The sequence below is a fragment of the Lutra lutra genome, chromosome 11, assembly GCF_902655055.1.
Source record: "Lutra lutra chromosome 11, mLutLut1.2, whole genome shotgun sequence".
NCBI lineage: Eukaryota > Metazoa > Chordata > Mammalia > Carnivora > Mustelidae > Lutra > Lutra lutra.
In genome coordinates, this window is record NC_062288.1 from 36,348,794 (window position 1) to 36,366,341 (window position 17,548).

A 17,548-nucleotide genomic window follows, 5' to 3' on the forward strand; every position below is an offset into this window, starting at 1 on the left:
CTAACAGAAAATTTAGCATAAAGAAAAAATTCATGGAATTTGCAAATAAATTATATTCTTCCCTTTTTTCTATCAATTGATAATTTTAATAGGTTTTTGAATCTGAAAATTCAAGAGGGTGAAGCTCACAACATTTTCTGCCCTGCATATGATTGCTTCCAACTTGTGCCTGTGGATATCATAGAAAGTGTAGTTTCTAAGGAGATGGACAAACGATATCTACAGTTTGATATTAAGGTATGCTGCCAGTTATCCGATTTCATTTTCATTTTATGAAACCTGCATAACAGATTTTTTTTTTTAAAGATTTTGTTTATTTATTTATTAGACAGAGATCACAAGCAGGCAGAGAGGCAGGCAGAGAGAGAGGAGGAAGCAGGCTCCCCACTGAGCAGAGAGCCCGATGCGGGGCTCGATCCCAGGACCCTGGGATCATGACCTGAGCCGAAGGCAGAGGCTTTAACCCACTGAGCCACCCAGGAACCCCTGCATAACAGATTTTATTTAATTTTTTTGTTTTATTTTTAAAAACACATAAAATAATGGACTCTGATTTTGTCTCCCAGAAAAACTGCATGAAGGAATGGTGGCATTAATTAAAGTTTTAAGCAAAAGCATTTTTTTTAAAGATTTTATTTATTTGAGAGAGAAAGAGAGAACACGTTTGCAAGAGCAAGAGGAGGGGCAGAGGGAGAGGGAGAAGCAGATTCCCCACTGAGGAGGGACCCCCAACACCATGACTCAAGCCCAAGACATAGATACTTAACTGATTGAGCCAGTCAGGCGCCCCCCCCTTTAAGAGCAATTTTATTTATTTATTTATTATTTGTTTGTTTGTTTTAGAGAACGCATGCACATGTACATGTGAGTGGGGAGAGGGGCAGAGAAAGAGGGAGAGAGAATCCCAAACAGGTTCCACGCTCAGCACAGAGCCCAACATGGGGCTTGATTTCACAACTCTGAGATCATGACCTGAGCCAAAACCAAGATTTGGGCACTTAGAACTGACTGACTACCCATGCACCCTAAAGCATTATTTTATAGTTATGATAGATAAAATTAAAGTAAAAAATTATAGTAGTAATTTACCAAACAACAAACAAACTTATTCAAAACTATTTACTCATTTGCCTGTTGGACTTTTGTAACTGATCAAGACAGTGTTCAGAGTAAATAGTACCTATTTTTCAGTTTTCCAAAAGACCTATTTTAGACTTCTAAATGTAAATATTCAGAAATAAAGATTATCAACTTGGAATGGGGTTTTTTCAAAGAATAGTTTCATATAATGAATTATAATGTTTCTTTTTTACCTATATTTATTTTCATTTAAGAATTGTCCAGAAGTATGCAAGTTACTTTCTTGTGTGGTCTAAAAATTATATTTTGGGGGTGCCTGGGTGGCTCAGTCAGTTAAGTGTCCGACTCTTGATTTCAGCTCAGGTCATGATCTCCAAGTCGTGAGATTGAGCCCCACGTCAGGCTCTGTGCACAGCGGGAAATCTGCTTAAGATTTTCTTTCTCCCTCTCCTTTTGCCCCTCCTCCTCTATAGTCATGCACGCTCGCTCCTTCTCTCTAAATAAAGAAAAAAATTGTGCAAATTTTTTGTAGTCTAAACCTATGACATATGGACTTTTCAAAAGGATGTCCTGCTGTTTCATAACAAAGCATCATAATCTGGATTTTTATGTATTACTGGGGTATCATTTAGAAATTTACAGTACTAATACAACTAATACTCATATAATTATTTTCCATCAGAAAATAATTACTGATTGGTTCTTAACTCTACCTCAGCAGCAGATTGTATGAGAAAACATTATTAAATTATGTATTTTCTGTGTGAATAATTGCATTTTTACTTGATCATCATTACCTGGTTTTTAGATTAAAGAAAACATAAATTTAAAAAGTCACATTGTTTCTAAGGTAATTATGTCTTTTTTCCTTCTTACTAAGTTCCATACTTTTTGGTACTATTTTTAAGTATCTCTTGAAACTGATTACTCCTTGTTTTTTAGTTCCCCCTTTTTTCTCTCTAAAGTAAATTGACATGAGATATGCTCTGAGAATTAAGAGTTAAAATATTTCTGATGTGTTTTATTATTGCTCTTTCAACAGGCCTTCGTTGAAAATAATCCTGCCATTAAGTGGTGTCCTACTCCAGGTTGTGAAAGAGCAGTCAGACTTACAAAACAAGGGTCAAATACATCTGGGTCTGATACACTCAGCTTTCCCTTGCTCAGAGCTCCTGCTGTGGACTGTGGAAAAGGACACCTCTTCTGCTGGTCAGTATAAGAGAAGTTGGAATCAGCCTAATCCCCTTTCTAACAGCTTTTAAAGAGACTTTTAAACAGAATTAGTCTTTAGAGTGTAGTATATTTGATATCATTCTTATTAATTTAAAAAATATATGATGTGATGAATAGTCATAATTTATATTTATTTTGTGCTTGATGTGTACCAAGCATTATGCCAGATATTTTCATATATTGAATTCTCCCGATAGGGCTATGAGTTCATTATTGTTATTACACCCATTTTACAGATAAAGAAACTCAGGCATAGAGAAGTTGCCCAGGGATATGCAGCTAAGAAATGGCAGACATGGGATTAGAACCAAGCTCTGATTCTAGAACCCATGCACTTAAATTCTAGTAACAAATTGCTGAGAATAGAACATGTTTAGAACTTAAATTTTTTCTTAAAATTGAAGACTCTAGCAGTGATACTTTTTTTTTTTTAAGATTTTATTTATTTATCTGACAGACAGAGATCACAAATAGGCAGAGACAGAGGAGGAGGCGCCCTGCTGAGCAGAGAGCCCGATGCAGGGCTAGATCCTAGGTCCCTGGAATCATGACCTGAGCTGAAGGCAGAGGCTTTAACCCACTGAGCCACCCAGATGCCCCAACTCTAGCAGTGATTCTTAACCGTGGATGCCTAGAATTAACTAAGACCCATTTTCCCAATTTTCATTGTAGGCCCCAAGTTAAATTTTTGATGTACTAGGTTTTGGAGTGGAGCCCCCAAAAAGAAACTTGTAGGTGGTTCTAATGCACAGTCCTAGTTAAGAATCAGTTTGTAGGGGTGCCTGGGTGGCTCAGTGGGTTAAGCCTCTGCCTTCGGCTCAGGTCATGATCCCAGGGTCCTGGGATCGAGCCCCACATCGGCTTCTCTGCTCCGTGGGAAGCCTGCTTCCTCCTCTCTCTCTGCCTGCCTCTCTGCCTACTTGTGATCTCTCTCTGTCAAATAAATAAATAAAATCTTTAAAAAAAAGAAAAAAGAATCAGTTTGTATGTCTTGTGTTTTTTAACTCTATGTCTATCAGCATTCTGCCTTATTCAGAGTAGATTCAATAATTAACTGTTGGGGGTTTTTTTAGGTAATTAAATGATCAGAAAAAGAATAGTATTTGTTCTCCTTTTCTCTCATTTCCAGATTTATCACATATGCAAGGGTATGCTTTAGATGGATATAAGACTCTACTTACTTACTTATCAGAAACCAAAGTCAAATTATAGCACTGCTATACTAAAAAGGCATAGTTGTAGAAATAATCCTATCCTGAAAGTCTATTTCTTGCCCTCATCATCATTATCATAAGCTAAAAATATTTCTTGAATTGCCAGTCTATGTATAGCAGTGAACTCTCTAGGTCAGGTGTCCGAAAACTACTGTTCCCACCAGTTTTTATTGGAATACAGCCATACCCATTTGTGCCAGTTTATTTTCTGTGGCTGCTTTCAGGCCATGGCAACATTATGTAGTTCCGACAGAAACCATATGGCCTACAAAACTGCCCAAATATTTACCATTTGGTTCTTTACAGAAGAAGTTTGCTAGACTCCTGTGCTAGGTGCTTAAATGAACTGATTGATGAAATGAAAATCATATTGACTACTATGATGACTAAATCAGTCCCAGCAAGTAAAATAGCAACAGAATATTGAATAAGAGGTTATATCCACGTGCCTTATAGTAATTTTTTAAAACATTTACAAGACAAATTCATAATTTTTAGTTTTACATGTTTTACTGTTTACTGATTGGTTCTTAACTCTACCTCAGTGCCTCACCAGAAGAGGTCAGGATCTAGTTCAGAAGTACAAGTGAGTGAATGAATACACATGAGCTTAATTGTTCATAAATAAATAGTCCTTAGATGAATATGAACTCACTTTACTATAACATAAGAATACTGAAGTTAAAAAATAAAGGAGCTTCCTCTTTGAGATAGTGTGGAGTTTCTTCAAAAATTTAAGCTCATGTGCCCTAAGGCACCCCACTATGTATACCCCGTGCATCTAAAATGATACTAAGCAGAGGTGCCTAGGTAGCTCAGTGGGCTAAACAACTGACCTCCTCTCATGTCATGACCTCAGGGTCTTGGAATGGAATCCTGTGTCATAGGCTCCACACTCAGTGAGGAGTCTATGTGACCAGATCTGCCCTCCACACCCATCCCCTGCTTGTGCACTCTCTCTCCCTTACACTCTGTCTCTGTCTTGCTCTCTCAAGTAAATAAATAAAATCTTTATTTAAAGAAATGGAAAATATAAATTAGTAAAAACATTTAGAAGTAAGGAGAAGAGAACATTTGCTAAGATCAGAGAATAATAAAGTTTTGAAGGGAAAAGAAGAACCTGTGATTAGCATTGTCTTATTAAGCTATGTGGTTTCTGTGGTCTGGCTTTACCAGTTTTTACTACAGATGAGCTTTCACTTTTTGAATATGTCGCAAGTAATAAGTTTGGTTTGACTAAACATGACAAAACTAGTGGAAAAACCTACCAATATAGATTAAGCTCTAAAAGCTATATGAATCAACCTATAAATATATATTATCATGCTATAAATGTACATTTCTAGACCAGTGTTTGGAGAAAATATATTCACTTATTCTTTCTCACATCCCAAAATACTGGATTGGTTATAGTCAAGATTCATTGGTGACCATATACCAAGACCACAGGCCCTCTGTTGAATTTTATCCTGGTTCAGGGGACCTGTGAATGGCCACATGGATTCAGGGTCACATTTGGTAATTATTTACTCTTTCTCCTATTCGTGAGGGTGGTAGAGAGGGTAGCAAATAGAATCATTTTCTGGATGTAACAATTCCAATTCTAAATCCTATTCTAGGATTTACATTGCCTGCTTCACCTCTCTAGGCATTAATTTGCAGTCTCTGTTTTTACATTCTTACCTTCCTACTCTTATTCATGTAGCATAAGAGCTTTACCTATAAGGAGAAATTTCTAAAAATTTAAAAAAAAAAATTCTAAGAGTTCTACTGCCTTTATCTACTATTTCAAAAAGAGGCAAATCTGCTGTATGTAAAAGGAAGCTTTATAAGAGATATCTTTATAAAATAAAGGCATATGATTCTGGGTTTTGCTTCTTTCTTTCCCCAGAAAACTCAGAAATATTCTCTAAAGATGATTACAAAAACCACAAGAAAAGGCAATAATAGCTCTTTTTTTTTTAAGAGCTGCGTGTGACAGCATGAGTTGAGAGCCATCCCCAAGGGATGTGTGCCTGGCTATAACTAAGCATATTTATTGATAAGAGGAAAGGTAGGAGTAGACATTTCCCTTCCCACCACAGTTTAGCCCTTTCTTTTGTAACTTGTTTTCACCCACCACTTCTTTGCCATTATTAACTGAACCTAGAATGCTTTCTCCCCCTAGCCTATATAATTATATTTTGTCTGATTTGACTATATTACCCCTGGACAGTGTTCATAATGTGAGCCAATGACCATCTCCCCTCTGTTTTTATTAAATAGAATATGCTACTATGTAACTTCTGTGCCCTCTGAGCAAACTCCCAAGTGTTTCTTCTCTGAGGCAACTCCTTAAAGATTTGCTCTCAAGGGCACCTGGGTGGCTCAGGCATTTAAGCATTCAACTCTTGATTTTAGCCCAGGTCATGATCTCAGGGTACTGGGATCAAGTCCCACATCAGGCTCTGCACTCTGCGCGGAGTCTGCTTGTCCCTCTCCTTCTGCCCCTCCCCCTGTTTGTGCTCTCTTTCTGTCTCTAAAAAATAAATAAAATCTTTTTAAAAATATAAAATAAAATAAAGATTTGTTGTCAGAAATACTTAATAGCACCCAAATTCTGATCTATGAAGAGAGGAACTCAAATTTAAGCTTAGGTATAGTGGCCATTTCCCTCCTCTGTTACCTCAGAGTATCCCCAGTCCCTTCAGTCACAAGCATTGCCCCTGGAAATGGAGAAACTTAAATGGAATTCATGTCTTCTAAATCCATAGACAGTCAAATGTATTTTAGAGTTATTCAATAAAATTGACTGGCATGAATATTCTAAAAACAGTACTGTGTGGTTTTTAATGTATCAACTAGCTGTGGAACATTTATTTAGTGAACTATGCAAAGAAACCTATTAAAAACCATGAAACAAATTGAACCCAGTAAGATTTGGATTATAGAGATACAACTGATAAGAAATCCCAGCCATCAGGTTTCTAGTCCACTGAAGTTTCCAGTGAATCAGAATACAGGACGCAGACTTGTCAGGTATTTTGGGAAATTTTACAAGTGGATGTATATTAGTGCATTAATACTATCATCAGCTTGTTCTGTTTTCCTCCAATATCCACAGAAAGGATTTTGATAAAGTCTACTTTCCTATTAGGATCATGAATCTTGATTGAGTTAAAGCATAGTTTCGTGCTTCATCTCCCCCACAGAATTCACACAGTGGACTCTTTAGGAGTCCTCTGGGCAAAATAAATGTTGTTGTTCTTTGTGGGCCCCAACAGTTGAGTCTCATCTTGTCTTGTAAAATTAGAATCTCAGTTCCTTAGCTTAATAGCTCTGGTTCTGGAAAACAATGTTTCCAGACTGGCAATATTTAACCATTTGTGTATCAGAGTCCTGCCAACAAGCAGAACTTATTCCCCTACTTGTCCTAGGCCCAGAAATGAAACATATTTATTTGATAGAAACTGATCATAAGACCCTGTTTAAATATCATGTCTACTCTATACAAAGTATCATGCTCACCTAAATAAATACTGTTGAAAGTTCAATTGTATCAAGTTTCAGGGGAGCAGGTGATTGACATTAATTGAAGACACAGGGCCTACATTTGAGACTTAACTGCCACTAACTAACTGTGTGACTTGATGATAAACAAGCATCCTCCCTTATAATACAGTAATATAGTTGAAGCCTTTGTAACTGATGCAGTCAGCACAAAATGTACTATTTCCAAAGCCAAACTATTTGAATTCAAATCTCAGCTCATCTGCTTGCTATCTGTGTGACCTTTAGCAGAGTACTGAGCCTTTCCATGCATGTAAAAGGGGGATAATAGTACCAATTTCAAAGAATTGTTATGTGGATTAAATGAGTTGGTGCGTGTAAGGAATTACAACATTGACTGATATTTTCTATTAGTTATTGTTTGTTTAGAGAGAGAGAAAGAGAGGTGGGGGGTGGGACAGAGAAAGGAAGAGAATCTTAAGCAGGCTTCATACCTAGTATGGAATCCAGTGTGGGGCCGAGTCTCACAAACCTGAGATCATGACCTGAGCAAAATTAAGAGTTGGATGCTTAACTTACTGAGCCACCCAGGCACCCCAAAGATATTAGTTTTTTTAAATTGTAATTTTTAGTTAACTTGTTAATTAAGGGAGAAGGTTGTCTAAAGGAGAATCATAAGAATTTACTTACACAGGACGGGTCATTAATAAAGTTCTAAAATGGCAGTGAACTGAAATTGCCAACTTTTTTTTAAGAGGGAGGTGTTACCTTTAGTGGTTTTTTTTTTTACTGTACTAGAAACATGTAATGTGATAAAAATTGTTACAACAGCAATCATATTACAGTGCATAAATATATCGAAGTGGCACACTGTATACTTTAAATTCACACAGTGTTACATGTCAAATTTATCCCAAAAAATTTGGAAAGAAAAAAAAAACTTTTAAGATTTTAATTCTTTGTTAGAGAAAGAGAACAGAAGTTGGGGGAGAAGCAGGCTCCCTGCTGAGCGGAGAGCCCAATGTGGGGCTCAATCTCAGGACCCTAGAATCATGACCTGAGCCAAAAGGCAGCCAAAGGCAAACACTAAACTGACTGAGCCACTCAGGCACCCCAAGAAAAAAAAATTTTAATTAAAAGCTTGCATAAATGAAGTGTTTTGATCATGTTTTCAAAATATTTTATAACATTTTATAATAAATTTTCCCCACCCAATTAATTAACATATAATATATTATTAGTTTCAAAGATAGAAGGAAGTTAGTAATGGTTCAGTCTTACATAATACCCAGGGTTCATTACATCATGTGCCCTCTTTAATGTCCATCATCCAGTACTCCATTCCCTACACCCCTGCCCTCCAGCAACCCTGTTTGTTTCCTATGATTGAGAGTCTCTTATGGTTTTTCTCCCTCTCTGATTTCGTCTTGTTTTATTTTTTTCCACTTCCCCTATAATCCTGTTTTGTTTCTTAAATTCCACATCTGAGTGATAATTGCCTTTCTCTGTTTGACTTTTTTACTTAGCATAATATCCTCTAGTTCCATCACATCGTTGCAAATGGCAAGATTTCATTTTTTTGATGGCTGAGTAGTAGTCCATTATGTATGTATGTGTATGCACATGTATGTGTGTATATACACACTACATCTTTTTTATCTATTCATCTGTTTATGGACATCTGGGCTCTTTCCATAGTTTGGCTATTGTGAACATTGCTGCTGTAAACATTGGGGTGCGGATGCCCCTTTGGATCACTATATTTGTATCTTCGGAGTAGATACCCAGTGATGCAGAAATTGTCAACTTCTTGGTGGGAATTTCCCATCAGATTATGAAACTTTAATAGAAGATTTTTCCTTTTCCAGAATCCTTTGGAGCCACTTTATATTCCTGCCAATGATTGTGCATATTCACAAATTTTCAAGGAAAGAGTCTTTCTTTAATCTTTTGATATTAGTTAACCATTAGTTAACATCCTTAGTTAAGGATTTTATATTAGACAATCTTTTTTTTTTTCCTTTATAACAAAGCACTTTTTCTCTTAGTGAACCTATTCTATTGGTGTGTCTAAATTTCAGTGGACTGTGTGGCAAAATTCTTCTTCCAGTTTCCTTGTTTTTAGTGACATTTTGAGGTGCAGTCTCGACAAGCACCAGGTCTGTCAGAATACTTGTCACCAGTCATCTGTGTCTTAGTTAAAACTTTGTTAAGGAATTACATTCCAATCTCTTTACTACTTGTCTCAGAATAACATCTCTCCCTGCACGTGACATAATTCAGATTATCAATCACATAATGTCTGGTAGCATTGTTATTACCATACTTTAAAGTAGTTGGGCTTATTTTCCCAAATACCTTAGTTTTAAGAGGCAACCTCTAGCTCCCTTTTTAAATTTATAGTCATTGGTCTAACTTCTTTTTTATGTAAAGAGCCTCTCCTTTTTATACCCACTCTTAGCATTGCATTGGAAACGGCCATCGAATTAGAACATTCAGAAGTGATCCTGCTAATTGGGCTAGCACCTAAGGAAGCAGCAGGTCTGTGTGTCCTCCTGTGAGGTTCTGGAAAAGAAAATCTTTTGCTGTGTAATGCAACACAGACTCAGAGACCAAGCATACCAATAAGCAATTATGCTCTTTTGAAGAAATAGCATTTATTTTTCAGACTCCATTTGAAAAACTGGCCTTTCCTCTCCACTGCCTCTCCCTCTGAGTATTTTCTCAGTTCTGTCAGAAAATGTCCTAACACCAGAGCCAGTCATATAGGTATTGATTCTAGTAGGTAAAAAAATATTCAATATGTTTAATCTTCAGGGGGAAAACTCTTAAAATTAATGGAAATATTTTATTTCATTGACTTTATTTGTTTTAGATACTGTAGATATAGAAGTCTGTTTTACACCCAATTTTTTTTTTTTACTAAGTCATGAGAAATCTAGATTCTGTATTCCTACATGTATTCTCAAGCACCATATGGAAACACTATTCCTAGATCTGTGGCATATTTTTTACTCTGGTGTAAGCTAGTATATGTGCCAAATAAAATTAACAGTTATCACAGATATCCCTTCCATTTCTGAGAAGCAGAGCTTATTTTAATGTGTACTAAAGCAAATGTAATATATCTACTTCCATTTTTTTAACTTCCATTTGTAATCAACTCAGTATTTTTTGAATGACTATTAAGTTACCACTGAGTTACTAAGAAACATTATAAAACAGCAATTATGGAAAAAATTTCCCAAATGCCAGATTCAGTAATGTCAGGAATTGAAGCAAACAAATTACTGTTTCAAGATAATTGGTGTTTTTTTTCTTCAAAACATTTTAAATATATAATTCAGTGGTATTAAGTACATTCCTAATGTGTGCAACCATTTCCTATCCATTTACAGAACTTTTACCTCATACCAGACAGAAACTAACCATTCAGGAATGACTCCCCATCCTCCCTTAACCCCTTAGCCACTGGTAACCACAATTCTATTTTCTGTCTCTGTAAATACCCTGTTCTGGGTCTCTGATGTAAGTGGAACCATATGATATTTTTCCTTTTGTGTCTTATTACACATAGCATAATGTCTCAAGATTCATCCATGTTGTAACATAAATCAGAATTTCATTCCTTTTTATGGCCTACTAATATTCTATTGTGTGTGTATATGCCACATTTTATTTATCTGCTCATTTGTTGATGGACACATGGGTTGTTAACCATATTCTGGCTATTGTGAATAATACTGTTTTGAACATGGGTGAGAAGGTTTTTAGTCATTGATTTCAGTTCTTTTAGGCATATCCCTAGGAGTGGAATTGATAGATCATGTAATAATTCTGTGTTTTATATTTTGAGGAACTACCAAACTGTTTTCCATAGCAACTGCATCATTTTAGATTCCTACCAGCACTGCATAAGGGTTCCAGTTTCTCCATATGTTCCCAACACTTGTTGTCCTCCAGTTTTCTAATAGTAGCTGTTTTAATGGGTTTGAAGTAAAATTGTTAAGATTTTTTTAAAGTTTTTTTAAAATTTTTTGGGGCGCCTGGGTGGCTCAGTAGGTTAGGGCCTCTGCATTCGGCTCAGGTCATGATCTCAGGGTCCTGGGATCGAGCCCCTCATCGGGCTCTCTGCTCTGCAGGGAGCCTGCTTCCTCCTGCCTCTCTGCCTGGTTGTGATTTCTCTCTGTCAAATAAATAAAAAATATTTTTTAAAAAAGTTTTTAAAAAATAAATAAATAATAAAATAAAATAAATAATATAAATAAATAAATAATAAATAAATAAAATATTTTATTTATTAAATTGTTTATTTATTTATTTGACACAGAGAGAGAAAGAGGGAATATAAGGGAGAGAGGAACAAGTTCGGGGGGAGAGGGAGAAGCAGACTTCTACTGAGCAGGGAGCCCTACAGAGGGCTTGATCCCAGGACCCCAAAATCATGACCTGAGCCAAAGGCAGATTCTTAACCCACTGAGCCACCCAGGTACCATGTTACATTCTTAATATAGTAAAATGTTGCTTCTTAGTTTGTAAGACTTAACTTCATTAGCAGGGTGTCTTAACAGACTTAAATTTTGCAAATATGATCTTTGTTTAAAATAACACATCATGATGGTGATGATGATGATGGAACCTACAGATTGGTTTTACTCCCCCTCAAAATGATATTTTGTTATTTACTGTAAAATTTCCTTTGTACTATAGAATATACCATCATATTGAATTAAAATAAGTAATTTGTAAATGCCTTAGTGCTTTTTAATGTTTGATTTTTATATAGCTATAGAAGAATGTAAAAACAAGTTACAAATGATAAACTGATATGTTTCTTATTTAAATCTTGCCAAATTCCAGTGAAACAGAAAATTGGGATTCAGCAAACTCAAAAGTAAATTAGATTATCCTGTTACTTGGAGATTTTAAGGTGAGGTAACAAAAAGAATGTGATGTAATCAAAAGAAAGGTAGAGTAGCCATCCTTATATCACTCAAACTAGATTTTAAACCAAAGAATGTAATAAGAGATGAAAAGGACATTATATCATAATAAAGGGGTCTATTCAACAAGAAGGTCTAACAACTTTAAATATTTATGCCCTTAACTTGGGAGCAGCCAAATATATAAATCAATTAATAACAAAGAGACTCATTGATAATAATACAATAATAGTAGGGGACTTTAGCACCCCACACACAGCAGTGGACAGATCCATCTAAGCAGAAGATGAGCAAGGAAATAAGGGCTTTGAATGACACACTGGACCAGATGGACTTAACAGATATATTCAGAGCATTTCACCCTAAAGCAGCAGAATGCACATGATTTCAAGTGCACATGGAGCACTCTCCAGAATAGATCACATTTTGGGTCATAAATCAGGTCTCAACCAGCACAAAAAGATTGAAATCATACTATGCCTGTTTTCAAACCACAATGCTATGAAACTTGAACTCAACCACAAGGAAAAATTTGGAAGGGACCCAAATACATCGAGATTAAAGAACATTCCACTAAAGAATGAATGGGACAACCAGGAAATTAAAGAATTTTTTAAAAATGTGAAAGCAAATAAAAGTGAAAACACAACAGTTCAAAATATTTGGGATGCAGCAAAGGCAGCCCTAAGAGGGAAGAATATAGCAATACGGGCCTTCCTCAAGAAGTAAGAAAAGACTCAAATATACAACCTAACCTTACACCTAAAGGAGCTGGGAAAAGAACAACAAATAAAGCCTAAATGTAGCAAGAGAAGAGAAATAAGATTAGAGGAGAAATCAATGATACAGAAATTTAAAAAAAAAAAACAGATCAACAAAACTAGGAGCTAATTCTTTGAAAGAATTAATAAGATTGATAAACCCCTGGCCAGACTTATCAAAAAGAAAAGAGAAAGGACCCAAATAAAATTGTGAGTGAAAAAGGAGAGATCACAACCAGTGCTGCAGAAATACCAACAATATGAGAATAATATGAGCAATTATATGCCAATAAATTAGGCAATCCAGAATAAATGAATACATTCCTAGAAACATAATCTACCACAACTGAAAGAGGAGTAAATAGAAAACATGAACAAACCAGCAAAGAAATTGAATCCATAATCAAAAATCTTCCAACAAACAAGAGTCCAAGGCTGGATGGCTTCCCAGGGGAATTCTACCAAACATTTAAATAAGAATTAATACCTATTCTTCTGAAGCTGTTCCAAAAAATAGAAATGGAAGGAAAACTTCCAAACCCATTCTCTGAGGCCATAATTACCTTGATCCCAAAACCAGACAAAGACCCTCCTAAAAAGGAGAATTATGATCAAAATTCCTGATGAACATGGATGCAGAAATTCTCACCAAGATACTAGCTAGTATGGTCCAACAGTACATTAAAAGGACTATTCACCACAACCAAGTGGGATTTATTCCTGGGCTGCAGGGGTGGTTCAACATCCACAATCAATCAGTGTGATGTACCATAGTACTAAAAGAAAGGATAAGAACCATTTAAATCATATGACCAAAAGCATTTGACAAAGTATAGCATTCTTTCTTGAGAGGATATAGGAAAAGAGGGAACATTGTAGGGAACCATGTAGGGAAAGAGGGAACATTCTTCAACATCATAAAAGCCATATAAGAAAGACCCACAGCAAGTATCATCCTCAGAAGGAAGAAAGAACTTTTCCCCTAAGATCAGGAACATGGGGGCGCCTGGGTGGCTCAGTGGGTTAAAGCCTCTGCCTTCGGCTCAGGTCATAATCCCAGGATCCTGGGATCGAGCCCCTCATCGGGCTGTCTGCTCGGTGGGGAGCCTGCTTCCCCCTTTCTCTCTCTGCCTGCCTCTCCGCCTACTTGTGATCTCTCTCTCTGTCAAATGAATAAATAAAATCTTTTTAAAAATTTAAAAAAAAAAAGATCAGGAACATGACAAGGATGTCCACTCTCACCACTGTTGTTCATCATCATAGTGGAAATCCTAGCCTCAGCAGACAACAAAAAGAAATAAAAGGCATCCAACAAAGAAGTCAAACTTTCACTCTTCACAGACGACATGATACTTTATGTAGAAAACCCAAAAGACCCCAGAAAAATTGCTAGAACTGATATAGGAATTCAGCAAAGTTGCAGGATATAAAATCAACACACAGAAGCCTCTTGTATTCCTATACAATAACAGTGAAATAGCAGGAAGAGAAACCAAGGAATCCCATTTGCAACTGCACCAAAAACCATAAGATACCTAAGAATAAATCTAACCAAAGAGGCAAAGGATCTGTACTCGGAAAACTATAGAATACTCATGAAAGAAGTTGAGGAAGACACACAGAAATGGAAAAACATTCCATGCCCATGGATTAGAAGAAAAAATATTGTTAAAATACCCGTGCTATCCAAAGCAGTCTACACATTCAGTGCAATCCCTATCAAAATACCACCAGCATTTTTCACAGAGCTGGAACAAACAATCCTAAAATATGTATGGAATCAGAAAAAAGACCTGGAATAGCCAAAGGAATTTTGAAAAAGCAAACCAAATCTGGTGACATCACAGTTTTGGATTTCAAGCTTTCCAACAAATGGTGTTGGGGAGATTGGATAGCCACGTGCAGAAAGATGAAAACTGGACCACTTTCTTATAGCATACACAAAAACAAATTAAAAATGGATGAAAGACCTAAATGTGAGACAGGAATCCATTGAAATCCTAGAGGAGAATAGAGACAGCAACCTCTTTGACCTCAGTCAGCCTCAGCAACCTCTTGCTAGGCACGTCTCCAAAGGCAAGGGGAACAAAAGTAAAAATGAACTATTGGGATTTCATCAGGATAAAAAGCTTTTGCACAGCAAAGTAAATAATCAACAAAACTAAAAGACAGCCTACAGAATGGGAGAAGATACTTGCAAATGAAATATCAGATAAAGGACTAATATCCAAGCTCTATAAAGAATTTATTGAACTCAATACCAAAAAAACAAAACAAAACAAAAATGCAGTGAAGAAATGGTTAGAAGACATGAACAGACATTTCTCCAAAGACATACAGATGAGCAATAAACACATGAAAAATGCTCAACATCACTCAGGGAAATACAAATCAACGAGATACCACTTCACACTAGTCAGAATGGCTAAAATTAACTCAGGAAATGGCAGATGTTGGTGAGAATGCAGAAAAAGGGGAACTCTCTTACAATGTTGGTGGGAATGCAAGCTGGTACAGCCACTCTGGAAGGCAGCATGGAGGTTCCTCAAAAAGTTGAAAATAGGGGCGCCTGGGTGGCTCAGTGGATTAAGCCTCTGCCTTCGGCTCAGGTCATGATCTCAGGGTCCTGAGATCGAGCGCTGCATCGGGCTCTTCTCAGCAGGGAGCCTGCTTCCCCCTCTCCCTCTACCTGCCTATCTGTCTACTTAGGATTTCTCTCTCTGTCAAATAAATAAAATCTTAAAAAAAAAAAAAAGTTGAAAATAGATCTACCCAAAGACCCAGCAATTGCACTATTAGGTATTTACACAAAGGATACAAACATAGTGATCTGAAGAGGCACCTACACCCCATTGTTTATAACAACAGTGTCCACAATAGTCAAACTGGAAAGAGCCCAGATGTCCATTGACAGATGAATGGATTAAAGAAAGGTAGTACATTTCTACCATGGAGTATTACTTAGCCATCAAAAAGAATGAAATCTTGCCATTTGCAACAATGTGGAAACTAGAGGGTATTATGGTAAGGAAAATAAATCAGAGAAAGACAAATACCATATGATTTCACTCATAATTTAAGAAACAAAAAGATGAACATAGGGGAAGGGAAGGAAGAATAAAATAAGATAAAAACAGAAAGAGGCAAACTATAAGAGACTCTTAACTGTAGGGAACAAACAGTGTTGCTGGAGGGGAGTGGCGGTGAGATGGCGTAACTGGAAGATGGGCATTAAAGAGGGAACTTGAAGTAATGAGCACTGGGTGTTGTAAGCAACTGATGAATCACTAAATTCTACCCCTGAAACTAATAATACGCCGTATGTTAACTAAATAGAATATAAATTTTAAAAAAATTTTTTAAAGAATGTGATGTAAAGTAGTATTTTTCAAACTTTAAAATGCAGAAGCGTCATGGGGTAAGTTTGATAACATGAGGATTCTAATTAGTCAGTCTTGATGGGCCTGCTCTTCGGCACATTTAACAAGTTCCTGAGTGGCGGCAAGGCTGCTTGCCCAGAGAACAGACATTGAGTGCAAGAATTTAAAGTATAGTGAAGACAGACCCTAACTGACAAAAATCTTATGGCTCTTCTGGCATGCAAAAGTAAATTACAGATATTAGGTAATCTATTTTGAATGTTTTAACAATGTGTAAATTAACATATTGATTAAAAAAACAAATTGGACCTGGTGATATCAAGCTCTGGAATCACATTTTCAGTTCCTCTTTTGACATGCTTCTCTCCCTGGTCACTGTGTGTCAGTTTTCTTAACCTTAAAATTTCCATCTGTTTTTTCACCTTGATGTTGATAAAGAATTTTTTTTAATTGCCTCTTCTGTTTTCCTCCTTAGGGAGTGCCTTGGCGAAGCACATGAGCCTTGTGACTGCCAAACATGGAAAAATTGGCTACAAAAAATAACTGAAATGAAACCAGAAGAACGTAAGGGGAATCTTAGATAGCTATACTATATTATATTATATAGTATATATTATATTATACTATATATATGTTCTAACAGCATTCAAAAGATAATGTGGCCCTATTAAAGTCTTCATCAAGTAAGTTTTCAAGTTCATTAATGCTATAGCTCTCCAGTTTAACGTTACACCTCTAACTAACACCCTTTTGGACATCACAAGGTTTTTCACTGGGGAATCACAGACAGGTTCCATGTTTCTAACTGACTGTTTTAAGTTAAGATAAACAGGGTAAACACAGGTCACATTGAAGCCCTTCTCCCACAACCACTGCCCTTTATCCTGGGGTGGACCAACTAGCCTTTTTGTACCTCAAGGGAAGAAATGTATAAACTGTAATGAGAGGAAGCGTCTTACTTCCCTAGAAACTTCCAGTGGATGATAAGTTAATTTCTTGGCATTGGCATTGTGTGGCTCTGTAGATTTACTTACTTTAAATAGCATGTCTAACTCTTTTTACTATACATATTCTATAGAAATGCTATGAAATTGGTGTTAGTAATCCCATTTTGTAGATGAAGTAATTAATACTTAGATTGGATTGAGTGACAAGGGACAGGGCATGTGCCTGGAAACAGTGGGTTTTAATTAGCCTTTCTAATAGCAATTCCTGCATTTAACAAGTAAATATATCTGCTTTGCAATTATTTTTCACCCCCTGGAGTGTTTTATGACAGCTGTTTTCTTCCAAATTAATATAAAAATTAATTTCATTTTTTCCCTTTTATATAATGGAGTTAGTTTGTGGTATAACAAATCAGGATTAAGACTCCACTCAGTGATTCTGCACTTAATGTGAACAAAGCACATGATGATGATGCCAGCCTTCAGAAAGTACACAAACGG

The 17,548-nt window shown here is 36.3% G+C and overlaps 1 protein-coding gene across 6 annotated transcripts in view; it reads left to right on the plus strand.

The window, feature by feature from the left end:
• Window positions 1-17,548, plus strand: part of ANKIB1 (ankyrin repeat and IBR domain containing 1) — a 259,272-nt gene that overhangs the window by 213,212 nt on the left and 28,512 nt on the right. For all 6 annotated transcript variants that reach the window (XM_047694615.1, XM_047694616.1, XM_047694620.1 and 3 more), the window contains 3 exons: window positions 93-237; window positions 2,123-2,289; window positions 16,576-16,664. In XM_047694615.1, coding sequence (XP_047550571.1) covers window positions 93-237; window positions 2,123-2,289; window positions 16,576-16,664 — 401 coding nt within the window. The remainder of the gene's footprint in view (window positions 1-92; window positions 238-2,122; window positions 2,290-16,575; window positions 16,665-17,548) is intronic.